The 27,895-nt window shown below is 43.8% G+C and overlaps 1 protein-coding gene across 2 annotated transcripts in view; it reads right to left on the bottom strand.

Moving 5' to 3' along the window:
• The window catches only part of RB1 (RB transcriptional corepressor 1), a 119,212-nt gene that overhangs the window by 56,116 nt on the left and 35,201 nt on the right, over positions 1-27,895 (bottom strand). For both annotated transcript variants that reach the window (XM_090025951.1, XM_090025960.1), the window contains exons 7-17: positions 26,769-26,879; positions 25,679-25,827; positions 24,719-24,796; positions 22,256-22,365; positions 21,167-21,247; positions 11,500-11,587; positions 10,559-10,675; positions 8,539-8,595; positions 8,413-8,444; positions 8,259-8,335; positions 7,857-8,059 (exon numbers count right to left, since the gene is read on the bottom strand). In XM_090025951.1, the coding sequence (XP_089882077.1) occupies positions 7,857-8,059; positions 8,259-8,335; positions 8,413-8,444; positions 8,539-8,595; positions 10,559-10,675; positions 11,500-11,587; positions 21,167-21,247; positions 22,256-22,365; positions 24,719-24,796; positions 25,679-25,827; positions 26,769-26,879 (1,103 nt within the window). The remainder of the gene's footprint in view (positions 1-7,856; positions 8,060-8,258; positions 8,336-8,412; positions 8,445-8,538; positions 8,596-10,558; positions 10,676-11,499; positions 11,588-21,166; positions 21,248-22,255; positions 22,366-24,718; positions 24,797-25,678; positions 25,828-26,768; positions 26,880-27,895) is intronic.

Raw genomic sequence — 27,895 nt, 5'->3', positions numbered from 1 at the left:
ATGGAGAGATGGGTTCATCACCAAGAAGGACTATGTTACAGTCGCCCGAGGATGTAGGGGGGCAGTCAGGAGGACCAAGGCAGAGTTGGAGATAGGACTAGCTTCCCGGATTAAGGACAATAAGAAGTCCTTCTTCAAATACATAGGGGGTAAAAAGAGGGTCCCGGGTAATGTGGGGACCCTGCAGGACACGATGGGCAACTTAGTCATCATGCCAGATGATAAAGCTAACATATTTAACGATTTCTTTGCCTCTGTCTTCCTAAGTAGGGACCAGTTCAGCCACCTCCCTGCTGGGCCCCCCTCGGGCCCCGAGAGAGACACGCCTGGGCCAGGGGTTAGCGAGGAGTTAGTTAGGGTACTTCTGGAGAGGCTGGACGTGTTCAAGTCTGCTGGTCCGGACGATCTTCACCCTAGGGTTCTACAGGAACTGGCCGAGGTCATTGCGGGACCCCTGGCGCGGCTCTATGAGCACTCGTGGTGCTCTGGCGAGGTGCCGGAGGACTGGAAGAGGGCCAATGTGGTCCCTATCTTCAAAAAGGGAAAAAAAAAGAGGACCCGGGAAATTACAGGCCAGTTAGTCTTACCTCAATCCCAGGTAAGCTCTTTGAAAAAATTATCCTGGCACACATCCAGGAGGGCCTTGCGGGGGAATGCATGCTTAGGGGCAACCAACATGGGTTCATCAGTGGCAGGTCTTGTCAGACCAACCTGGTGGCCTTTTACGATCAGGTCACCAAATCATTAGACGCAGGGGTTGCTGTGGATGTAGTCTTTTTGGACTTCCGGAAGGCTTTCGACACTGTCTCTCACCCTGTCCTCATCAAAAAGATGGGAGACTGTGGTGTCGATGCCCACACGGTCAAATGGGTTGCCAACTGGTTGGAGGGCCGCACCCAGAGGGTGGTAGTGGATGGGTTCTTCTCGACCTGGAAGGATGTGGGCAGTGGGGTTCCGCAGGGCTCGGTCCTCGGGCCCGCACTGTTCAACATCTTCATCAGTGACTCGGATGAGGGGGTAGAAAGCACCCTGTTCAAGTTTGCTGATGACACTAAGATGTGGGGGGATGTGGGTGCACTAGAAGGGTGCAATAGGCTACAAGCTGACCTTGACAGGTTGCAACGGTGGGCGGATGAGAATAGGATGGGGTTTAACACTGATAAGTGCAAGGTGTTGCACATGGGGAGGAAGAACCGGCACCACACTTACAGGTTGGGGAACTCCCCTCTTGCCAGCACGGAGACGGAAAAGGATCTTGGAGTCGTCATTGACTCCACGATGAACATGGGCCGGCAGTGTGGGGAGGCAGTCAAGAAGGCCAACCGTACCCTGTCATGCATCCACAGATGCATCTCGAGCAGGTCCAGGGAGGTGATCCTCCCCCTCTATGCGGCACTGGTCAGGCCGCAGCTGGAGTACTGCGTCCAGTTCTGGGCGCCACACTTCAAGAGGGACGTGGACGATATGGAAAGAGTTCAGAGGAGGGCCACTCGTATGATCAGGGGTCAGCAGGGCAGGCCTTATGAGGAGAGGCTACGGGACCTGAACCTGTTTAGCCTCCACAAAAGAAGGTTAAGGGGGGACCTTGTGGCCTGCTACAAACTGGTCAGGGGGGATCAGCAGGTATTGGGGGAGTCCCTGTTCCCCCGTGCGCTGCCAGGAGTGACCAGGAATAACGGTCACAAACTGGCGGAGGGTAAGTTTAGATTAGATATTAGGAGGCGCTACTTCACAGTCAGGGCGGCTAGGGCCTGGAACCAGCTTCCAGGGGAAGTGGTGCAGGCTCCTAGCCTGGGGATTTTTAAAAGGAGTTAGATGAGCACCTTGCCGGGGTCATCTGACCCCGGTGCTCTTTCCTGCCAAGGCAGGGGGTCGGACTAGATGATCTACCTAGGTCCCTTCCGACTCTAGCTACTATGAAACTATGAAACTATGAAACCCCCAGGGGTACTTTGAAAGGTCCCAGGGAGTACACGGGGCAGGCGGGGAGAGAACGCCACCAGGAGCAGGGCTGGGGCAGAGCCACACAGCCAATGTGCTGCCACTTTCCCCCTAGGGGTACACCTATTAAAAAAGGTTGAAAACCCCTGGCTTAAGAAAACGATAGATCAGGGTGCTCTATATGACCTTTATGCTTCCATACTAATAAGCAGGGATCCTGGTTTGCTCTGATTAAAAAAATCCCCGTTTTTTAGATATAAAAAGGTAACCCAAAATCTACCTTTTCCTGTGATTAAAATGAATCACCACTATACATATATATCTATCTATATATTAGTGGCATCTCATTTTAATTATAGAAAAATGTGCATCTTGGATTACTTTTTAATATGCAAAAATAGGGATTTTTCTTTTTAGTCAAAAAAACAGGATCCCTGCTAATGAAGTTAGAAATGTCAGAATAGCAAAGCAACATAGTCAAAGGACAATATAGCATAAACACTACAGTAAATTAGCTAAGACCTCTCTAACATTCATTTCTTTCTCTCAAGAAAGTGCAAACAAGGCTGGCAGGCTAGTATTAGGCCTGCCAAATGTGGTTTTGATGATGTGTGCATGCCATGCTCTTCTCCTAATGTAATTCTGAAAAGGCAGTGCACCAGGGTTTTCAAAAAATCCACACTTCAATGGTTTTAAACTTTTCATTTGTGGACCCCTAAAAAAAATTTGAATGGAGGTGTGGACCCCTTTAATTTGTAAGGTTGGATATTCAGATACTTTTGATTGATCATAATAATCTTTCACAGACCCCTTAGTAAGTATAGCCTGAGAATCCCCACCAGTCCACAGACCACAGGTTGAAAACGACTGCTCTAGAAGAGAAGTCCTTGCAGACATCAATATCCTGTCTGTGTACATGCAGCCTGCCTTTGGGGAGAGCAATGAACTGGGGACAGATCACTAGATATATCCCTCCTCCCTACCTCCAACCCCCACTTCCCAAGACAAGAGCTTACTTCTTATCTGGAACAATTTAGCATGCACTATGGCAGAAGCCTTATCCCTGCACTTGCATGTTGGGAGCTGTGAAAAGCAATTTGTATGTCTGAATGCTGCAACAGCAGTAAGAGGAGTAAGCAACTGAGGTACAAGCCTCAGGCATTGACTACTGGGGGGGCGGTGTTGGAGGGGAAACAGGACAGAGACAAGGGGCTGTGCTTAGCGAGGGTCCACGCAGCAGCTCTTAGCTCTAGCAGGACAGATGCAAACCGGAGACAAGTTTCCCCTCCCCGAGCTGTGCAGAAATCTTTTACAGCCCTGATACGCATGCAGATTGGTTGGCAGCTGTGTTACTGCAGTAGAGGGCAAATGAGGGCAAGACAACAAGCCTGCAGCCCCAGGGTGAGTCCATGCCTTGGCAGGTAAGCATCTACCCAACCCTCTCCTTTTACGTTCAGCACAAGTGCCTTCCTACTCCCACCCCCCCAACCCCTTGCCAAAGCACAGAAATAACTAGTTATGTCTCTGGGATGCTGGGCTACTCCTTGGTTTAGGACTGGGGATGTTTCCTTTGAAGAGGTATCTGCCCTGCCTGTAGTTTTTTGTTTCTCCCTCCTTTTATTATATCTGTGAAAACAAATGGATATGGGATAAAGTCCTAAACATAACCTATTCTGGTCAACTACTTGTTTATTAGCCTAGTGCTCCTCAACTGTAGTGCTACAAGATTCACAGAAGTCATGGAAGGGTGCCTTATGCCAGAAAGGTTGAGAACCATTGCTCTAAAGCGGGGGTGAACAAAATCCAGCCTATGGGCCGGATCCAGCTAGCAAAGGACTCCATTTCCTGGCAGCCCCTGCCTGAGTGGCTGGGCCTGTTTTCCATGGAGCATATAGTTTTCCCAGCAGCAGCTGCACTGTGATTGTGCAGGGCTAGGTTTCCATGAAGACTGCCAATAGCCTTTTCCTGGTGGGGGGGATTGAGCAGGGAGCTGTACTGCAGGACAGAGCAGAGCAGGCTTAGCTGCTGCCACCTGTGCAGGGTGGTGGTCCCACTGGGATGGGTGGCTACAGGAGGGGGCTACAGAAAATTTTGGAGTGGCTATAGACACCCCCCACCACCACCACCCCATTCCCACTAGTGCCGCCCCTGCTGGCAGGGTGCGTGGCAGAGCAGGGTGCTGCTCCAGAGCTGAGCTGAAATCTTGAGGCAGTGACAGCGTGGTCCGGAGCCAGGGCAGAGCCGCGAATTGCAGCCTGCATGTTCCAGGCAAGGGTGTGGAGGCAGCAGGTGACAGCTTTGCCCCAGTTCCAGACCGTGCTGTCACCGTTGCAAGAAGCCAGGACAGAGCCACGATCCACTGCCTGTTTGTCCCTGCAAGCTGCAGATCACGGCTCTGCGCCATACTGTCACCGCCACAAGATCCCAACCCAGCTCCGAAGCAGCTCCATGCCCTGCTGCATGCCCTGCCAGTGCTGGTGGGGCTGGTCTCCAAGGAAACCATGGTCCCACATTATCACAGTGTGGCAGCTGCTAGGGTCTCCATGGAAACCAGCCCCAGGCACAAGAGCAGTGCCTGCTGGGAAATGGAGTCTTGCTCCTGGCTGGTTCCACCATTTTGCCCACCCCTGCTTTAAAGGATCCACTTCTGCCACTGTTGGAGACAGGATACAGGACTAGATGGACCACTGGTCTGATTCAATATGGTACTTCTTATGCTCCTTTTTCTTACCAAATAATTAAACAGCACTATGAGTGGGCTCCAAAATCAATTCCACCCCTCTGAATCTAGAAGGATTATGCCCTCAATGATAGGCGCTGCTTAAAGTGGATGAAAACATGGATGAAAGTGCTACAGAAGGAAAAATATACTAAAGCCATATGTATGTCAAAGGATAACACATTTTCAAAATTGCTAAGCACTGAGAGCAGCCTTGGAAACTGTTCATCCCATGCTTCTGTCAGGCTACATCTCATACTGAAACTGAAAATAACAAAAGCCTGCTCTCCTTGCCAAGTCTAGATGACTAAATCTAATAACCATGCAAAAGCAGTAAAACTAAGGCCAGTCAAGTAACTGGGAAACAAATCAACATGGTCGTACCAAAGCCACGAGGAAACAGAGACCTAAACATTCATTTTACTCTGGGTGAAAAAACAACCACACACAAAGATCAAATAGGCTCTTCATTTTTTTCCTTAGAGAAATAATATGAGATGCCCTTAATTGTACAACTCTGATAGTAAGCTTCCACAAAGTTCATTCTTTATACAGTTTGTCCCTAAAATGTTTTAAGCAATATTCTATCTAGTATCTTATGGTCTATTAATTTTCCAAAGCAGACAGGAACAGCAAAGGGATGTGGCTGGGTGCCTGGGGCACATGGGCAGTGGTAACTTCTGTTTTTTGCTGTGATTGTATAGCTGCTGGCATCAGCTCTTTTCCACTCCCTCCTCCCCATTACACCACTGGCAAACAGTGGAAAAACCAAAACAACTGAAGGAGGACAGGATAAAGGAGAACAACTTATCTGAAACAGCTGAAGAAAAAGAGAAACATAATGGCTGCTTCTTTATATACTACCTATCAAGCAACAGTGGAAGGAAGACCTAAAATAGAATTACACTGAAAATGACTCAACTGCAAATATATGCAAAAGGAAACTACAACAGCTTTTTTCTATTATTTTTAAATAAACTTTCACTGTTATTAATCACCTGGTTTATTCTGAATTATTGTACTTTCATTCAGATTTCTCTTGCTGAGTGGCAGAGTACACTGTACCGCTAAAATATTTCTAATTTTACCTATGTAAAGAAATGTCAGTCTTCCCAAGATTCTGTCTTCTTTGGATTAAAGGAAAGGATTTCTTTCCTTGTTTAATCCCAACAATCACATTTCCTGACACGCTACATGTGCCTTCAAAAGCCTGGTGCTCCCAAGCCAATCAGTACACCAGCCACGCATTCAGTTTAAGGTGCGATGGGAACCAGACAATATTACTTTTTTGTGTAATAATTTTGTGGCTCATTCCCTGTTTTATCGTGCCATTAATTGCTTAAATATGTAGCTGAGTTACTACCTAAGACATGATGAACTGGTTAATCACATCTTAACATGCATCTGGGGCCTCCTCTATTATGTAATGCTTGTGAATCTCCCATGAATATTTATGGTAGTTAAATAAACATAATGATTTGTATGTTGTTGCCTGACATAAAAGTTAAAAATTTACTACTGCATCTAATTATGGTGACTGACTAGTCAATGCTATCTGTTTTACTTTGTACCTTTACTCATTTCCTATAAGCTTCTAGACAAGTACAGGAAAGGTGACCAGTTTCCTTTATAGACTACTTGGAATCCAGACTGGGCTTCCAGCCGTGTTAAACAAACATCTAAACAGATGGTGTTCCTGATGACGAACCACAAGTCACATGGCTTTGCCTTGTTCCTGAAGAGTACTTCGAAATATGTATACATGGTTCAACAAATCTATGCTTTCCGGGAACAACTTCTAGCAAAGTACATAGAATACATGCATCTTTTATGCAACTGTGTGGAGACAATATTCAGGTAATGACCTTACTAGGAGTGCAATAAATTACCACTCAATTAATCTCATTCCCTATTCTCTGCCCACTATTCAGTCTCCCCAAAACACCTGAATAACTATCAAATAGCCACTTTTTTATGATTTGCCACAGAAATCATTTCCCCTTTCTCCAATAAATCACATTTGGTCACAGACAACACGTAATATTTTCACTGGCTCAGGTATAAGATGTTCTATGCCTACAAATGCCACAGCTTCAAAATCTGCTCTGCTTCTCGTGGTGTAATCTACAGGGCAACAAGATGAATCTTCCTGTTTTCCACAGGACCCAACATTCACTTCCTAGCCTTGGCAGGACACAAGAAACGCTTTATATTTATGACACCTTTATGTCTAAAAAAGCAAACTTAAATCAATTTTAGATGCCTTATACATTACTTCTCTCATAGGAACCTAAAGTTGGACTTAAAGTGATTAAGGTCTTATACCTCAACTCACATGCTGTTTTCACAGCAAACTATGCCAAGCAACAGCTCTCTCAAAACACACAGTACTGTTCTATTTTAGCAGCCTCCCACACCAGCAGCAGTGTAGCTGGATCCAGGTAGAGTCCTGAGCTGGCAAATTATCTCCACTCAGTGACCGAGCAAATTAAGTTGTTTCCAGCAGGATGTGGAGATAGTTGCACACATTCCTACTTACAACTCAGCCTACATGAAGCAGCAGATCAAGCTACAAATTTGCCATTCATCTGCAGTAAGATGCATAAAGTTGTTTAGTTGTTTCTTGCATGTCAGTCCTACAGAAGCCCGTATCCCACAATGTGTTAGGCTTTCCCTACTTATCAAGCCTGAAACCTCTGCCAAATACCATGGGCAAACTACCACTGGACAATTTGTTCAAGGTAGAGAGCTACTAAGAAAGTAAAAACCTCATGTAAATGCAGAGCCAAGGCAACCTGATATTGGGCAGCACTATCAGTGTCACAGGTATTGACTGAAACACTCGTCTTCAACATGACCAACAGTGGTGAGAAAATTTGAAATAAAGTTCAAAATAAATGTGTAATATTTATTTCCTGGTTTACAAGGAACAAAATATTGTCTAAAGACCAAATTACATTTGTCAGTCGTCCTACTGATTTATATTAATAAATATAAATTCTATTTTGCCTTTAAGGATGTGAATAAAGAAATTATTTTTTTGTATTAAAATTTATTTTATTAATACAAGCAAATACAACTTAATACACTATAATACTGGAAGTAATTTCTTTTCACCCCCTCTCCCTCCTTTCACCCCCACTACCTCCTTCTATATGTATGGACAAGCACAGTTTTATTTTAAAGCATTACTTACCGATTGCCATGCAAGAGATTCCATAATTCGATGTTCGCAGCGTTCTAGATGTTTTATCATCTCTCTTGTCAAGCTTGGTTCTGCTTTAATAAAGCTTTCAATCACCTTATAGAAGTCGAAGGCTTTTAAATCAAATACATTGAGTATCCATGGGAAAGAGAGATCTGTTTCAGCACTGGTACCATCGCTTTGTGAAGCATTCCCTGAGGTAAATAAAAAGCCAAAACTACTTAGTATCAAAGTAATAGGATCGATTTTCCCCTTCTCACTGTCTTACTTTTTCAGTTCGGACACTTTAAACCGAATATGCATATTCAGTTGGTAATTTAATAAATTCAGTGTAGATAATAGCAGTAATAAGCAACAATAACACCATCCAGTACTTCTACAGATTCAACTTACTGCCATATGTAGCCATGACAACTTCAACAGCACAAGCCAGAAGAGATGCGTGGAAGTCGTTATTGTTCAAAAGTTTGCTGAAAAAGAACGAAGACCTTAACACTCATCTAAGCACAAACAGAATGATCTTCTGTTGTCAGTTAGGAATATATACCTAAAATTGTGCACTGACAGACGTTCTTCTTCCTGAAATACACAAACCAAAACAAGGTTGTGATTTACTTAAATTGCCTTTCTGAACTTCAAAGCATAAAAAGTATGGTACGTACAATAAACTTACTGATTTTAACATGGATTCCATTACTCTATAATATAGCCGTACACCAAGCTTGTATCTCTGAAAATGAAAAAAAAGCCAAGAACATTAAAGTTATAAGAAGCTAGCACCTGTGCATAATAATCTTTTATTCAGTGGCTGACAAAGCACACATGGCTCTAGGAGAACTTTGGATTGCCAGGGCCAGGAAATCAGAGGACGCTTGATTTGCCCTCACCAATAGTGCTAATATTATCCAACAATACTAATATAAGGTCCACTGTGCATGAAACCACAAGGACTACCTGGGTTCATGATCCGGGCTTTCTGTTTCCCACAGAAAAAGAGTAAAATGCAGATTTTCCCCCTTTCTGGAGATTGAGGCCCCCATAGGGAGGGAGATGGACATGGCTGGAACTGCTGCCCAGCCAGGCAGTGCATGGGGCTTGGGCCCAGTGCCATAATGCACAGCTGCAGGGCCGCAGTGGGGAGTAGGAGAGGGCTGGGAGTGGCTCGTTCAGGGGGCAGGGGCATGGGGCCAGCTCCCTGCTGGTGCACACACTCTTGGAGGGGCATCTGATCCCCAGATCTGTACATGGGGTAGAGGCAGGCTGCCTGCTACAGGTGTGGGCTGCCTGCCCTTGGAAGGTGGGACCCAACGCAGCATGGCAGAGCAGAAGGCGGCCGCGCAAGAAAGCCACTTGTTGCTGCAAGCTCTGTGCTGCCCTGGTGAAACACCCCTATGCATGTGGCTGTGCCCCTCACTGCAGCAGTGCAGGCGAAAACATTGCCTGGGCCGTGCGGAGCTCACAGTAGCAAACAAAATTCTCGCAGTCCTACTCTGCCCTGCAGTGCCGAGTTACACCTGCTAGGCTGCAGAGACTCCAGGGGAAGGCAGCAGGGTGGGACCCCTAGCCTGCAGAGGGCAGCCTGCGCCCACCTCCACCAGCACACAGATCTGGGGGGGGGCACAGGTCCCTCCTGCCCCTCTGGGAGTGCATGCAGCACCACGGAGCCAGGACCAGCCCCTACCCAAGCTGGCAGCATGGGGCATGAATGACTGGTGCCTCCCAAGACTGGGGGGGCACCATAGTGGTGAGTGGTGACCACCTGCAGATACCGGCATTGGTGTCATCGTCAGCAAGCAGGGACCGCCTACAGATGCTGCTGGCAGCCAAATCTCAGGGAGGCACGTGCCCCCCCCTTCCCCCCACCCGTGACCCCTCTATGCATCGCCTATGGCATGGGAGTATCTGGGTTCTGCTCCACTGCCACAGCCACCACCTTCTGTCGGGAGCAGGGGGCTGTGAATCTAGGTCCCTGGCCCCATATCTCTGGCAGCTGGGGAAGCAGGAACTGTGGGTGGCAGGTGAGGGGCACTAGAGAGGGGAGGTACTCTGGGGGGCTAGTGAGGGGTACCTGCGGGGCCAGGGGACATGTGGGGAGGGGTCTTTCATTTTACTCATGGATTTGGGGGCGTTAATCAGAGAATTCGCAATTTTAAAATCATGGAAAACCAGGATCCCTGCTCATGACTAACGTAAGCCACATGAAGATGAATTAAAATATTTAGGTCAGTTTTCAGTCACCAGGATGAAGCAACAATGTTGACACGCAGAAGTTCTTTGGGGCACAAATTAGCTGAATTTGTTATGCAAATCGCTGTAGGGAAATATATGTGACCTTATGATTGGATGGGGAAAGTAGTTCACAAAGGTCTGTTTAAGGGCCCTTGTATCCTGTTAATTAGGACACACTGAAGTAAAATAGAGAACTGTTAACTTTGGTGATATAAAATCCTTTGCTAGCAATTTCAAAGATTCATAGATGTCAGGGTTGGAAGGGACCTCAGTAGGTCATCAAGTCCAACACCCTGCCCTGGGCAGGAAATATTATCTTAAGAGCCTCTGAGAATTATATTAGCTCAAGAAAGCATTATTAATTTTTATTGCAACCAACACCCACAGTAAGATCAACATTTGCCTCATGTTAGCTAGCACTAATAGCATTCAGTCACATAATTTCAAATCAAAGTGTTAGGTGCCTGTGAGCCGATTTCAGCACAACCCTGTCCAACAGCTTTAGCAAATTGCTCCTTGAAGATGTGCCCAAGATCTTCTACCCTTTTCCTGATGCCTTCCTCAGGGTTCACTGTACAGTTCTGAAATATTAGAAAAGAGAATATATGGCTAACATTAGATTTTTACAGGCTATGATTTCCACCAACTCAGCTCTGTAACGTATCATTAAGTAAAACTGACAAATTGGCTCTGGAAATTCTAGACATTTGAGAGAGATAAGGGAGTCATTTTATGCTCACTAAATTTCAATAATTAAGACCCAGATCAGCAAAGGCACTTTATCAATAACAAATGGTTAGAGTAGTTCCAATGAAGTCAATGGGACCATATGGACTTCACATCAGATACATGTTTAAGAATCTTCCTGAAATCAGGACCCAAGTTTCTCTTGCAGGTAATATGGCTTCATGTAATGGATTTTTCTTTGTAAAAAAAGTTAACTTGGTGTACATGAAGGCCGACTGTATTTTCAGCACAAGGTTAAAGACTTCAGAAAAGTGCTTTATAAAAAAAAGCAGTGTTCTTGATGTGCTTTCTCTCTCAATTCTTTTTAATATTTAAGCAGACCTCTTGCAATCATTCATTTTTGGCACATATTAGGTGCATTCCTAATGCATTGAGTTTCTGTACTACAGCAAAAAACTAATGCATTTGAAATAGAGAGATCTTGAACAAGTCCCTTCTATCAAAAACAAGAAAGGAAAGCTGTTTAAAAAAAAAAATTTTAAAAAAATCATGATTTCCAGCCACTTAAATCCATAAATCACATGTCATAATACAGCAAAAGAAGGCACGAACAAAATTATTTTGGGGCACTGTTATAGAAAACACACTATATAATCTTAACTATCTATTTTAACAGATACTTCCTTATAAATGCTCTCTTAAAAACCTATTCACTTACATTGAAATACGAAATGAGAGTCTCTGACGGTTTATCAGTTGCTGAATTTAAGATCATCATTAACTGCTGTATAGTGTTCATTGCAGCACTGAAACAAAGCAAAGCAATAAAATATATGTTCAACACTAAATCTATACACCTTCCATATTTAAAAAAAACCCTGCTACTTGTTCTCCAGCATAGTTTCCTGAAATGCAGAGAGGAGCTCTACAAACAGAGTAATATATTAAAGAATACATCTATAACTCAGAAATAAAATTAGTGAGAAAATCAACTGCATTTCCTTCATTTTATTACTCAACATCACTAAACTAGCTGATCAAGACATAAAAAAAAGCATTAAATTGGTTAAACTACAGTTTTGTATACACAAACTTCTTCACTTTACTTTATGGAAACAAAACAGCCAGGGATGTGGGTTTTCTGTTTGCTGCAGAAAAAAATACAGATTTTCTCCTTTAAATAGAAGACAATGGATTTCTCCCTTTAAAGGAGAAAAATGCAGGAAACAGCAGGTCTCCCCTCGCAGGCTGGCAGAGTTCCAGCCTGCAAGGGGGTGCTTGGGGTTGAAGGGAGGGGAAGAAGGGAAATGGGGTACCACGTGAATGTGTGAGGACACAAGCATGTGGCAGGCAAAACAACCCCATGCAACATGGTAGAGAGCATCTCCTGCAGCTCTCTGCAGGTATGTCTACAGGGTTGTGGGGAACACAGGCAATGCGGGGGGCAACTGACGCCGAGTCCACACGGAGAGGAGTAGGGCAGGATTGGTGGCTTGGGCTGGGGGTGCTGCCCAGGCAAGACAGTACATGGTGTACAGGGCCAGGTTGGGATTGTACAGCCATGGGGCCCAGCCAGGCAGCGGGACAGCCATTGACAGCTTGTTGGGGCGGGCAGCTCTCCACCGCTCATGTACTCCCGGGGAAGGGTCAGGTGCCAGAGGCAGTGTATCACATCGGGGGTAACATGGGGCGGGGCACAGGGCTGCAGCCTGGCCAGACTGGCACCAGGCAAGAGCTGCCTCTGCAGCCCAGTGGGCAGGACCAGCCAGGGAGGGCAGAGCAGGGCAGCTAGACTCATGGCTGCTGCTTCCATCATAAGCCCCATGCCAGCCACACCGCCTTGGTGAGGTGTCCCCTGGTTGCAGCCACAGTGGGGAGGCACAAGCTGCCTATGCCATGGCAGCAGCCAGTGATGCCTCACCTTGGCAGCCATGGTGGTGTGGTGGGCACAGGGTTCACAGTGACAGTGGCAATGAGTCTCACCACCTTGCTCTGCTCTCCCGCATCAGGTCCTGTGAACTGTGCTATGGAGGAGGCTCCTGCCCACTGCCAGCCTTGCCAGGATGCAGCCCTGTGCCTTGTTGGGGGCACACTAGGGGGCACATACCCCCTCAATGTCCCCCCCCCCCAACCGACCCATTGCCTATGGTCTGGCACTACCCCCTGCCACACATGCTGAGGAGCTGGGGCCCGGGGGCAAGTTGGAAGTGAGGAACACCAACAGGGCTTGCAGGTGTGGAGCTGTGAGTTAAGGGCCCAAGTGGTGACAGGGGCTGCAAGTCACGAGTCAGGGGTGCCAGCAGGGCTGGGGAGCCTGTGGTTGGTAGTGATGGATAATGGCATATCACAGCTGCTCAGTACCACAAAACAGCGGGGAGACAGCCGCAGCTGAACCTGTATCCTAGTGAGCAAAGAGGGCAGGGGGAGCTCTTATTTTCCATAAGAAGAGAAAAAAAAAATCATATGCCAAAATACACAAGTATTTAGAATTTAATTTTATTGTGACTGAGGCACTACTAGGCTTCCAAATTGCTTTAAGATGTAAATACAATCAATAAAACATTGTGTTCAACTTATATCTATATACAGAGTAGTTTTTCATTTTAATCATGGAAAAATGCAAATTTTAGGGTTTGAAACAGAGAATTGTAGATTTTTTAACATAGAAAACCAGGATCACTGGTAATACCACTATTACAAGACGACAGCCTATTGGTTTCAAAGTCATGAACCAAATTTTGTTTCTACACCATGCTCTCAATCATAATGTCATAAGATGATATCAACTTTAGATACACATTTTAGGGAAAAAATGTGTTTTAGTACTATGAACACTGCTCCCTTAGTTCTTGCAATAGCCAAAGTGCATAACAAACAATTTTTTTCCACTTTTCAGAGAGAAGACTTCATTAAACCTAACCTCCTTCTTCGACCCTGCTCCCTTTCTATTCCACATAAAAGGCTGCACATGTTGGCAATCCATCCCATTGCCCCCTTACCAACTACCACTGTAGATAAACAAGAACTGCTTGGAGGTAATTTAACAGCAAAGGGGTTTGGTATTATGTAACATAGCTATGGAAGGGCAATTGAATCTATAAAATTAAATAAAATGTTCTTTAATAATACTAGGAAATAACTTGGATATCTGTCTTATATGAAAACAATACGTATAGAATCTCTTACCAGTTTCATAAGAGATCTGTTAAGTTTGAGAGCTACTTGCAAGCTCACAAGTTTTCATCCTTTACATAAACTGCAGGTTATATAACCACCATCTGGTGTTCACCAGAGTGCATCAAGGGATGACGAGGTCGAATGTCAAACTACTACAAGACCATTTCAGGCTGGACATAAGGAAGAATTTCTTTACTGTCCTAGCCCCCAAGGTCTGGAATAGCCTACCATCAGAGGTGGTTCAAGCACCTACATTGAACACCTTCAAGAGTAAATTGGATGCTTATCTTGCTGGGATCCTATGACCCCAGCTGACTTCCTGCCCTTTGGGCGGGGGGCTGGACTCGATCATCCGAGGTCCCTTCCAGCCCTAATGTCTATGAAGTCTATAATAAAATCTCTCAACACTGCCAAACCTTTGTTATGTTTGTTTTAGCAGATCCAAAAAACCAAAAACCAAAATGCTACTGCCAATTCTATTCATGGCCTTAAATCACACTTAGATGTTGTCAAGAAAAGTGACTAAAGCCCCCAGAGATGCTATCCCCTGAATCATGACTAATGCCTTAACTTAAAATACTGCAAAAAAAAAAAAAATTCAAAATAAAGGAAGATTCCCAGTCTCTTTCAGGGAAGTATGTAAATGATAGCAAAGGTGAAGAATACCTATAATTCCATTAAGAAAAATATAGATTCCTACTCCTTTCAGAGAAACAACCTTAAGTACATCTCAAAAAAAGTTTAGTTCCTGTTTGGATGAACTCTTTTCTTCTTTATGAAGAAAGGATTTCTGGACTGCTGTGATTTCATAGATTTCATAGACATTAGGGCTGGAAGGGACCTCGGGAGATCGAGTCCAGCCCCCTGCCCAAAGGGCAGGAAGTCAGCTGGGGTCATAGGATCCCAGCAAGATAAGCATCCAATTTGCTCTTGAAGGTGTTCAATGTAGGTGCTTGAACCACCTCTGCTGGCAGACTGTTCCAGACCTTGGGGGCTCGGACAGTAAAGAAATTCTTCCTTATGTCCAGCCTGAAACGGTCTTGCAGGAGTTTGTGACCGTTCGACCTCGTCATCCCTTGGGGCACTCTGGTGAACAGACATTCCCCCAGATCCTGGTGGTCACCCCTGATAAACTTATAGGTGGCCATCAGATCACCCCTGAGCCTGCGCTTTTCCAGGCTAAAGAGTCCCATGGCTCTCAGCCTGTCATCGTAAGATCTGTTTTCCTGACCTCTGATCATGTGCATGGCTCTCCTCTGGACTCTCTCAAGCTCCTCCACATCCTTTTTGAATTGTGGAGCCCAAAACTGGATGCAGTACTCCAGCTGCGGCCTCACCAAGGCCGAGTACAAGGGGAGAATGACGTCCCGGGTGATGCCAAATGTTTGTTATGAACTCTGACAGAGAGGCAATGTTCCCTCTAAGGAGCAGCAGTCCGTGAGCACGCTGCCTTGGTCTGACATAGGACACTTACTGAAGGGGGCTGGAGGCCAGGGACCAGAGGCTGGAGCCGGAGCCAGCAGAGCCCGCACCAGCTGCCCACCCCAGCCTCCATCCCTGCCTTGCCTCACCTTGGGGAGGAGCCACTGCCTGCCCCGAGTGAGGCTCTGCTGGCTCTGGGACACAACCCCAGAAGCCATGCCGGGGAGCGGAGCAGTGTCCTGGAGCCGGCAGAGCCTCACTCAGGGCAGACAGTGGCTTCTCCCCAAGGTGAGGTAAGGCAGGGATGGAGGCTGGGGCAGGTGGCTGGCATGGGCTCCACCAGCTCCAGGGAAGTGCTCCACCCCCTGGCCCTGATGCAGGGGTGTGGAGCACTTCCTTGGAGCCAGTGGAGCCCACAACAGGCTTCAGCCTCTCCTGGTGTGTGGCCTTGAAAAGGCTGTGCACAGCCGCACTTTTAGGTGTGCATGGCCACACATGCACACACCTTAGAGGGAACCTTGCAGAAAGGTCACCAGTTCAAGATGACTGAACAAGGACTGCTTTCAAATGGCATGTACTTACCAGGGATGCTGGTGGAACTATTACTTCTTTTTTGGTTGTTAAAAATATATTCTTTCAACAGAACAAGTGCTTATTTGTGTGCTAGTGTCTGATCAACTGCAGTTGTCCATATAGTGGCGCTACTATATTATACCGCTTTATCATAATCATAGGCATGTGCACATAAATTGAGGGCCTGTTGCCTTTAGGAATCAATTCTAGGGTGAATGAAGCGCAGGTTTTCTGCACTACTCCATATTTTAAGAAAAGGTCTTTATGCAGCTTCTGTTCTTTTATGCATCATAAGGTTCTACACATAGCTGTAAGGCTGGAATTTTTTTTTTTTTTTTTTTTTTTTTTAAAGGTGGGACAACGTATTGACTTGTCAGTTTATCCAAGATACGAAAAGCAGTTTAACAATTTTGGCAGGTTGTACTTTCACATTATATTTTTCAGAAGTGATGGAGTTCTGAAATAACATCATTTTATCTTTTCTTAAATATATTAAAACATAGCAGGATATCACTGTTACCACAACTAAACAGTTATGATGGGTGTTCTGTGGGGGAAAAAAGATCATGCAGTAAAAGTGGCGTGATGCAAGCCTGTTAACTTAGACTAGTTTAAGCAGACATTTGAATATGGACAATCTTCTGATTTATGATGCATCAGAAAGATCAAATACATTACGATCTAAGAATATGCATCTAATTTTTACAGCTGTTATACTATATACATGTTCAAGAAATGTTAGTTACTAACAGTAAGATTTGTTCTTTACTTACAAGAGTTATATAAACTAGCAATGTAAGATGACTATTCATGAAGTGAAATCTAAGTTAACTGAATTGTCCCATTCTCCTCCGCTCTTCCTGCCCACAGCATCCCGCCACACACTTGTAAATGCTTTTCTAAGTTTGCCAGGCATAGATCGAGGTCCTAGAAGTCTATAGCTTTACTGCTGTTTCCTGTTCACTGTGAAACAGGAAATGAAAAAGAATTGGTCTGACATTGCCTTTTTTTTAAAAACTTCTGGTAACAGGATTTCTAAGAAGACTTTTGTAAAGCAATGAGAACAGGCCTGAAAACCCAGGTATCTTGTACAGAAAATTTTGCAAACCACTACTCAAAGGGCATGACCCCAAATCTCCCTCAAGTCATTGGAGGGGCTTCCATGTTCTTCTAGGTACTTTGCTTCAGGCCCACACTGCATTGCCAAATGAGGGAATCTATACCAAATTAAGAATTAAATATGGCCTTTTCAGAATAAGGCAGGGTAGATTTGTACCTTATAAACTAACTCAGATTTTACACACGCACAGGCACACACACACACGCACACAGGGAAGAGTTACGTATTCAACAGACTTTTATATATAACAAACTTTTGTGAGCCCAGGCTCACGCAATGAAATGCTGTGAAAAGACATAAACCATAAACAGCACTAGGTAGGCTTACATCATGTACAGTCTTTCAGCCTAGGTGACTATTTGTTTACTGCCACCTACTGGCATTTTGGTGGTTTGTGCAAAATGAGTTGCTACTGCCAGTTCAGTTTCCAGTGGAAAAGTTATTCAGGTTTGACAGCCTCAGCTGGCATCCCTGCTAGTAGTCTAAAAAGGGAGGGCAAAAACTGGTGGTTCAGATTCTACCCATCCATTTTAGTCCCCAGAACTGCTTTCTCTCTGTCAAGTGCTGAAGTTTAAATTTGGTAGGACAACATGAAAACGTAGACTGCTACTCCTGCCCATTTTATATTAGCTTCTGAGGGTAAAAGGATTTGAGTATCGTGCATGGAAAATGTATCACTTTACACAGGCATTGTGCTTTTAAATGCTATTGTAATCTGAAAAGCAGGTATAAAAATGACATCCTGCAATTCATTGATTACTTCCCTAGTAATCCAACCCCCGGCACTGCAAATTAAGACCTGAGAACAGAAATTTTTTCAAGCTAGAAAATAAACACCAGTAATAAAAAAATTCAGAACACAGGACTGGACGTTCCTAGCAGTCATGCCATACAATCTTTTTCAAGAGCTAAACAACTCCACCTTATAAATGTTAGTCTGTTTGGGTGTTTATACACATGCTAGGAGGGGGGAGATAGGGGAGGCTTAATTAGAATGGCTCCAAAAACTGCTAAAATGAAGCCCAGAGCATCTTGTGTGTCAGCGTCCCTGCACTTCAAGACAGCAGCAGGGATGCTTCATCAAAAGCTCGTTCAACTAGCTTTGAATAAAGCACCTCCCACTGCCATTTTGAAGCATGGCAATGCCAATACATGAAACGCTGGAGCAGACTCAGACTCAATTAATTGATTCTGCTCCAATGCACTGTAATTACAACGCACTGGAGCAGCCTTGCTGCTTGTGTATAGGTACCCTCTCTCTTCACTACTACTGGAAGCTGTTCCAAATCCACACTGCTCTAATACAGTGATTAGAAACCCTCTCTAACATCTGCTATTAGAATCCAGTTGATAAATTTTTTTGTGGATATGTAAACCTAGAGGGTTCACAGTTATGTTTTTTCCATTGTTCTTATGTTTTAGCTTTCACAGAGTTGGTACAATTTTGTCATACTTTTCCCAACTTTGCATGGGAAAACAGAAATGACAAATGAAGGTACTAGAGTTTTTGCTATTGTAAAGTTAAAAAAAAAAATCTTTGCACAGCAAGCACAGAAGAAAGCATTTTATTGACAAAACTTATAAGGACCCTCACTCAAATTTTGTGCCTGTGCAAAATTTAAAAGATGCATCCAATCAATTCTAAAATGTCCAGAAATATTCTGGATATGACTGGACAAAACGCTCCCAATTCTGGTGAAAAGCATTTCTCTGTCTTCAAATTAAAGTATCTGTTGGTGCCGCCTATTAATACATTCTAGTTAATGATACACTTCTATCATCTCTCTTCCTCCTTAAAAGAGCTGAATGTGTTAGCATCCTAAATGACTCAGCTCCCAAATAAAAAGAAAACAATTATTAGGAAGGGAGTGTGGAGGGGTATCCCAAGGGAACAAAAGGAAAAGGCCAGGAAACCCCTCCCGTGGTGGGGACCAGGGCAGAAACAACCCGCGAACACAGAAAAGGAAAAAGTCCTGAAAACAGGGCTTACTTATCCATTTCAGAAATAAGCGGGCCTGACAAGCCGCACCAAGACAGGATGCCCGCACAATTCATCATCCGCTTTTATCTGCGACTGGGAACGGCATGAGAAGATGATGTCATAGGAAAACGCCACATGGCAGAAATAAAAGCCAGCGGCAGGGGAACAGCTGTGGGGACAGTGCAGGGAACTGGCTGCAGAGTTGTCCCCTGAGCTAGGCAAGGCCAGGGAGAGAGGAGGCAAGGAGGAACCCATGGGCAGGGTCCAAAGATGTTTAAAGGAACGCAACCCCGGACGGTGAGGAGATGATGGTCCAGGAAGGACTGCATCAATGGACCACAGGTCCACAGACACCAGAGTCATGAGTGGGGCGGGTTGAGCCTTTCCTCTTCTTTTTCTTCTTTGTTTCAGTTAGTTGTTCCCTTTTCTTTGATTTTCCCTGAGCCCTAGGACAAGAAGGGCCAAGAGCAACGTTCATAAGATCAAGCAAGCCGGGGCAGCATCAAGGACAGCAGCGCACCATCAGTGACCGTCCTACGCCTGAAGGCATCTAGGTGGAGCGAGAACACCTGAAGCCTGGTAGACGGGGAGGACCCGGGAGGCAACACTGGAGGGCAGGCTGGCTGACCATCGATTGGCTGTCCCAAGAGCCTGGCGCATGGTTGGGGTGTAGGGGAGGCAGAGCCCCAAGAATACTCACTCAGAGTGATCCCTGACCCGTGAGGAGCAACCAGAAGGAGCCCCACCCCTGAATGGGAGATCCAAGTTGTGGCAGGGTTCCCCTCGGGGAGAACCTGACATGGCATTAAGGTTACTGGAGCAGCCTCGGTGGCTGCCCCCCAGCGCATGCTCCCAGGAGGCCAGGGAACAGCTGCACAAAGCCAACCAGGTACAAGGAGGAGAAAGGAAAAAAAACCAAAATGCTCTAGTATGAAAGGAGAATGGGGCATGCAGAACCCCTGGCCAGACAGGAAGTAGAAATAAGTGAAACAGCTACTGACCCAGAGTAAAATGGGAAACACTGAGGTTAAAGCGACTGGTGGAATACATAGCACCCTGAGCATGAAGAGGGTGAGGGAATTGTTGGGGGTTTCTGAGATAGTAAGACATGGGGTAACAGCACACAGGGAGCATGTAAGGGCATGAAGGTACATAGAGAAGTTCAAGGTACATGCAAGGAGCTTGTCCTACAGAAGGCAAAAAAAAAATAATAATAATAATATACGAATCCTAGTTACAGTACTCTTTATATACGTAAAAGTAACAAGCAGCTCATTTACATGGGAAGTTCTTGGTTTTCACACATCAGAAGTATGCTGGATGCTGTCTACATACTGGGTGCATCTACATGTGCAATTAATACACCTGGATTTTCTGCACAGAAAATTCAGGTGCATTAAACTGGGACCCCACACAACTCAACATGCGCCCATTGGGAGCAAATTTTCTCCCCATGGGAGCTGCTCCTGCTCTGTTTCCCTGCAGCAGCCAGGGGAGCTCCTGGCTCCTCCAGGTACTAGCCTTGGGCTGGCAGGGAGTACAGAGATTAGCCCTGATCTCCCAAAGGTAGGGGAGAGCTGTCTCAGCTGCTGGAAAGCTGCTTCCCAGCCACATAGAGAACAGGGGCCAATCTCCATGTGGCTGGGAGGCAGCATCCTGCTAAGCCAGGGCAGGTCTCCCTGCCCCCTGTGGGCTTCTGCTGCCTAGGCTGACTGGGAGCAATTTGCTCCTGGTCAGCATCTACCAGTGCGCTTTGCTGCATTACTTTAAATGTTCCTATAGGCATAGACTAATCTGCTGCATGGTAATTGCTGCACATGTGTAGACAGTTATGCTTAATTAGTCTTATGCGCAGTAAAGCATCTTGTGTAAATGCACCCACTGTCACCCAGATTAGGACCTCTGGTTTTAGAAGTGGTATTACTTTAAAACCAAAGGCATAGTTGAGATGGACCTCGTCAGCTAACTGAAACAGAGATGTATCTAGTTAGTCTATAAAAATGCATCTAACACGGCTAACTAATACTACTCTAAAACAACACTACCTACCTTTTGGAGCTGAAGAATTTTTAAAAAATTAAGATAAAATACATATTTTTGAATGCTTCATACCGAACTGGAGTCTGTGGAAGTATGAGATTGAATTCTTCATCTGGGTTACTTTTCCTTGGTGTTCTCTCCAACTGTAAGCATCTACAGATAAGGAAAATAAAACACAATGAAGTACTGGAGTTTCAATATAGCAAATCCACATTTTTTAAATAGGCATATTAAAGCAGCAGAAAAAAGCCATGGGACGGATTTTCATAAATGTTCAGTATCCAGCAGCTCTCATTCATATTCTTCATGTGCAGCTATATTAAGAGTTTATCCCAGCTTTACTCTATTGATTTTTAGTCCATTTTTAGTCCACTACTACATTTTCCTAGACAAGGCCAAAAAAAATCATTTTAAATTTTGAGTGCACTAAAAATTCTCTTGCCTCAATTTCTTAATTTTTGCTTTAAATCCAGGTGTCTATGTACCCGGACCAGACAGGGCCCACAAACTGGCTTCACATGTCAGATCTAGCATGTCCCAGAGCTGGCATTACATACCACAAGCATCCCAGAGGGGCCAGCATAAGATCACAATGCATGTGGCACCTATACTCAATGTATGTTCCATGCTGCATCCAGTGTGCACCCTGGAGCAACCAGAGCATGCACCGCACTTATTGTGGCATCTGTTCTGGGACTTGCACTAGATCTGGGATGAAGTGGATGGACAATTCCCAAGTGGCTGGAGTGGGCAACACATGCAGCATGATCTTGGAGCAGGCACTGTATGCAGAGCTATCCAATATGCACCTCATGCTGCAGATGGGTCAACTGAAACCCACAGGCAGTACCAGAGGTCAGATGATACAGCTCCACAGGCTTTGACACCCCTGAACTAATACAATGAATGGTATTGTTAGCTAGTATGTGTTAACTCGCTTTTAAATTCCACTTGGCACTCAAAGAGTAAGACAGTAATGTTTAAAAGTACATTAACATATCTTAAAAGGTGATGTTTAAAAGCATAAGGATTTTCATATCAGAAGGACCTTATTTTTCCCATCGGGAAGGGAAAAAACAGAGCTCAAGAGAGGTTTCATTTTTTCTGTTGTAATATGGAAATTAAAACAAAAAAAGAATAGAAATTCATAAAAAGTTTTACCCATCTATGCGATCAGGCTGTAGAGTTTCATCATGGTCCAGAAACAATCTCGCATCTATGTCTTTGTTTTTCAGGTAAACATCTTCATATTGCCTTGAGAGAGTCTCAACCTCAAAAAGATATTGAAAAGCTTTATTACAGGAAAAATGAACACTACTGTGATCCTGTTGTAGGCGAGAAAGATTTGTTTCTGCATTATAACATAATTTATAATATTCCTAACAAACTACTCTAGTATCACAAAGCACCTGTCTTCCACGAGCTATACATCCTCTTGCCCAGAATACCCTCTTTTATACCTATTGTAGCAGGAAGTGTACCTGAGTGCTGCAGTACTCCGGTAATCCCCAGATAGAGTAACAGACAGATTACTCTAAATTGCAGCCAAGGTTGAAATAGCTCCAGCCTATGCCAGAATGTGTCCTGGAGCCACAATTATTATTTGTTCCTGTCCTGAGTGTAGCTATGATGCTGTCTCTTAACAGGTTTACTCAAAATAATGAAAAAAAAAAAATCTGAGTTCTACTGCATAACTTTCTTTCCATACATGTCTGTAATTTGTTCAAAATTTGACCTTTTGTACAAGTTTCCAGAAACTCACATAGTTTGGATTTGTTTGGGTTTGTTTTTTTTTAGAGGAATTCTTCCACTACAAAAGGAACAGCCCTTACAAACTATGCTGTTGCTGCTGCTTTAGCCCACAGGTCTTCAACTGAAAACAGCAGCAATAATTGTTTCAGTTCACCTGTAACTCCGACATTCACCATAAACAATGAATGTCAAATGCAGCAAGGTGGACAATATAAATGCAATTTAAAAGTACAGGAAGGTTTTCTTCATTTTAAAAAGAAAATTAAAACAAATGTTAAATGAAAAAAGTTCAGTTCCATAAAGTAAAACAAAATTATCCATGCTGCTAGATCCTGTTGTGCTGACCATAACTAAAGGCTGAACATAGTTCAGATGTAACAAAAAAATTTTTTTTTTAAATGTAGACTACATTTGACCACTGCCTATAATTGTTTATAGTTGGATTGTTCTGGGATATCTCTTGAAATTACTTATTTCAAGGGAAAGAATGCTAGGGCCCTGGGTCTTCAATTCCCACCCACAAGAGTTCAGGAGACAACAATTTTCAAGTGGTGGTTTTGATGTAGGTTTCTATGTGAGGTTTATGTAGGACCAGCAGTGGTTAAACTGTGTTGTACTGGTAGGGAAGCCTTACTGATCTCACAATTAGGGACTATGTATTCTGCTTACTTTGCCTCTAACCAAGGGAGCTAAAAAGGTCAATTTTTTCTGGTTTGGGACCAATTGTTAAAGATCATCAAGACTGTAGCTGATTTAACGTGCAGGACAACAACAACAACAACAACAACAACTGCCTGTGACAGGACTTACATTTGGGGAATTTCTTTTGGCCATGTTAAATGCCTAAATAAAATTCACAGTTACTTTAATAGTGGAAACCTTTATGCATTTTAAAACACAGATTTAGGTCCACTTTGCTTCAGTAGATATCAACTTTTTCCAAGTTACCAGCTTTAACATGGACTCAAAATAGTATGCTTAATTCTGTATTGATTCACCAATGTTATCTTAATCTGATTTTCAAGTTGACAAGCTAATACATTTTACATTTCAGAAAAGGTTACTTCTTTAGGTCCAATCCTCCGAGTGACTGCAGGCAAGTATACTGCAGCATCCTTACAAAGATCCGAAATGAAAAGAGCTCTGCAAGGATACAACGGGCTATACCTTTATTGCCTGTAAAACACCATCTAAATCTTTAGGATATTTTTACTATAGCAAAAAATCTAAATTTAACCAAATGTAGAAATTTCAGTTTGAGAAGGCATTTATTGTCTTATTTTACAGGTGGAACACTTGGATTTTGTGACTTTTTCATTTGCAGTAATTCATACCTCACTGCAATGAGAGGTGCACGTCTTCATTTAACCCTGACTGTATTTTGTTTTCACAAGAGTAATGAATGCAATTCCTGGGAAGTTTATATAACATTTTATTCAGAGGGAAAAAAAAGCATAGAATCATAGGGCTGGAGGACAAGTCAAGTCTCCTCTATTCTAAACTCCTGCACATTTGAAAGATTTACTACTCCTAAACTATCCAAAAAAGGGAATGCACCTAAAAAAGGCAGATGTTGTAAATTCAAAAGCTGCCTCAAGACAATTGTTCTATGATTTAAGAGAGTATGTTAAGACATCATGTTAAGTAAACCTCCCATGATGTTAAGAAGTAGGGGGAGCAGGAAGAGGAGTGGGGGAGGAAAAATCTATCAAGTGTCTTGGAAAACCCATTTTCTTTTAAGAGCCTGTTTTGTTAGATATCTACTAAAGATGATAATAGAATTTTGGCACATAAAGGATGTTCAAGCTAAATGTTTTAGGTTTTCAGAAGTGCAGAGTATTTGTTTAACTGTCTTAAATTACTCTAAATTACCTCTGGGAGTCCATTTGAAGCTACAATACCAACAGAATTCAAGAATGGAATGAAGCTTGTGAAATACACATTTTTGACCTAGAAAAAGTAGAGAGGTATAATATTACTAATGTACAATGATACCAAAACAGACACTGTTGTTAAACATATTAAAGCAGGGCTGACAGTGAGGAGTCATTCTTAAGTTACCAGGACATCAGCAGCAGCAGCAATCCCTCGCTGTTGAAGATAATTGTCTTTCATGATTTTTGCATCTGTCAGTCCAAAGGTGGCTGAAAGCCAGTCCTGGATTGACAGATTCTACTGCACATTTCCATGTGGGGTAGATTCCTGATTCAGTCTGCAACACACTCCCCGGGAGTGGTAGAAACAGCTTGCACCAGAACTACTACTTAAGTGTTTATTTTAGAGGAAAATGTCTGAACTTGTCTCGACCACTAAAATTTTTTAATTACTAAATTAGATGTGCAGGTATATAGAGATTTCTGAACTATGAAAGAAATAATGGTACTCTTACAAGCCTTACCACCAAGGCTTCCGCTCAAAACAGACTGTGGAGATATTTATAACCACCTCTTTCTTACATGCTTTGATCAGCATATACCTCAAAGGCCACTACTGTAATATCACAAAAGAAGCTGTTGAATAAATAAAGAAGATTGGGAATGGCACATCACCTCCAGCACTAAAATTTAAATAGATGATCAGCTCTAATTTAAAAGTACCTCTAACTTCTGTTTAAGCTACTTTTAGCTGATATTGAATATAATATTAGAAGATGTTTAGGATGGGGAATCCAGAAAAAAGATGACAAAGCTGAAATGGAAATACAGAGTGCCCGAGCGAGGGATTAACAATAGAGGGATGGGGGTGAGGAGGGGAACACGATTAGGTTACAGGCGATACACGTGTTATAAGAAGATCTAAGACTGTACCCTTTAAAAAGCAAAAAAGTGTTACCTCATCTAAATTACAATCGTGTTCCTTACAAAGGACTTCAATAACTTTCGAGTCTGTCTCAGTTTGCTTTGATGTACGTGTGCTCCTGTTCTGACCTCGCCTTGAAGTTCGAGTTGAGCCATTAATAGATACTGTATTCACAGCAGATTCTGTTAGGACAGTCAGAATTACCAAAGAATTAAAAGCAGATTTTTTTAACAATGCAAACTGAAGAAAAATCACCAAACAACTATGGTGCATTTTAAAAACCTTTTAAAGAACAGTACCTAAAAATTTCACCTCACAGAATAACAATAATAAAAAACCCACTTCTGTCATAAAAGGGTGCTACATCATAGAGAATCCACATTAATATGATACAAGCCTAAATAAATCTTTAAACAACTTATCCTAAATTTTATTTCACCTCTAAAGCCATGTAAGCTGCACTCAAGCGCCTCAGCTGAAATTCTGCCTTGCTTGAATCCTTGAAAAACTGGTAACAGAAAAAGATGGGTGTATCTTCCTCATCCTTAATGCTTTTAGTGACTCTAATCTTAAGGCTAACATGGAGGCATGTTACAAACATTAATCCATTAACAGTTTTTCAGGACTTGACTGGAATGGAACAGTACTGCAGTTGGAGTAGAAACAGATGTCATCAAATGAAGTGGATCGCCTGTGCTGGGATGTGTCCCAGCACAACTGATCCAACTCAGTGGGTGAAACGCATCACCTATTGATGCTGCTGGACAACAAACATCCCCAATATCCCGGAGCTTGAGGGGACTGGTTCTGCATACCCCAGAAATTCCTATGTAGGACCAGGCCCCCTCAAACTGTGTGAGTGCCTGTTCAATGCTCCCCGCTTATTAAGATATGCCCCTGGTGACAAGAAAACAGGAAGAGAGCTAAACAAGCACTTAAAGACTTTGGTCACAAACTGCTCCATTCAATTAATCTAATCAAAATTTAAAATATATCTATTCTATCCTAACATACTTAAAAATATTTACAATATTCATTGTGGATACTATTAAAGCCCTACCAGGAACTTATGTGAAAGCTCAGAAATGAGTCAAAGTTATGAACACAAGATTAAAACCCTTACTGTATGGTTCCTTGAGCAATGCTGGTGGTGCAAGTTTGATAAAATAATCAAGAACACACAGCAATAACTGGAAAGAGATCACCAGGTCATCTTCCATCTGTAACACTTTTCCTGAAAAATGTAAAAAGCTTTGAGCCAATGCTGGGAGTTTTAAATAGACAGAAGGACTTAAATACTTAATTTAAAAACCCCTATGACTGGATTCTAAAAAACATCACCTAGATCATGAACATCTTTGAAGTCTGATGCATTTAAACCAGTAGGGCTCAATCTTTGGGCCACCACTAGGCCCCAAGCACCAGAGTGATCCAGCATGCACACTGTCATCCAACCTGTGGGACTCCCCACAGGTCAAAATATGGCAATGGGGGCACCTCCAACAATTAACTTACGGAACTCATTGCCACAAAATGGTGTGAAGCATGACAACTTACCCTAATTCAAGAGGGGACTGAATATTCTTGGAGAAAAAGTCCTTCAGTAGGTACTGAAAGTGGTAGATAGGGATACAGCCTCAAAGTCAGGACTTCCTAGCCTCTGAACACTGAAAGCTGCAACAGGACTGCCACATTTTTCAGCCCCTTCCCACCATTCAGCTATGGCAGAGGTGCAGCTTCCAGCTGGTGGGAAGCTGCACTGGGACCAGGTATCTGCAGACTGTGGTGCTGCTGTAGTTTCTACCTGTTCCCCTTCTTCCCCATGACTGCAGCACAGCCAGCTGGAACCTGCCCAGCCCCAGAGCAGCTCACCACCAGCCGGAAGCTGCTTCCATACTGCAGCCAAGGTGGGGGAGAGGGAAAGTGGCAGCAGTACAGATGCTGTTTGTAGCAGTGTGAGCCCTGGTGCAGCGCTCTAAAGGCTGAAAACTGCACACATGCCACATCCAGGGAGCAAGGGGAAGTGACAATGCTGTGTTCCCAGCTGTCTGGCCCCAGCACAAGTGCAAGAAAAGTTCCTTACTGCAGATGCATTGCCAAAAGTACCTGGCCCATGTCAGACCACAGCTAGGAGGTAGAGCCGACCAGCTCCAGTGGCTCCACAGCTGCAAACTGCCAAAACCTGGCCTAAATATCTATGAAGGCATATGCTGGAAAAATACTAGCTCCTTCTCATTGCTTTAATTCAAT

Source organism: Crocodylus siamensis, chromosome 1 (assembly GCF_052110815.1).
Source record: "Crocodylus siamensis isolate JL-2025a chromosome 1, ASM5211081v1, whole genome shotgun sequence".
Classification (NCBI taxonomy): domain Eukaryota; kingdom Metazoa; phylum Chordata; order Crocodylia; family Crocodylidae; genus Crocodylus; species Crocodylus siamensis.
The sequence above is the reverse complement of the archived record's forward strand: the minus strand, read 5'-3'. Positions and strand labels throughout refer to the sequence as shown.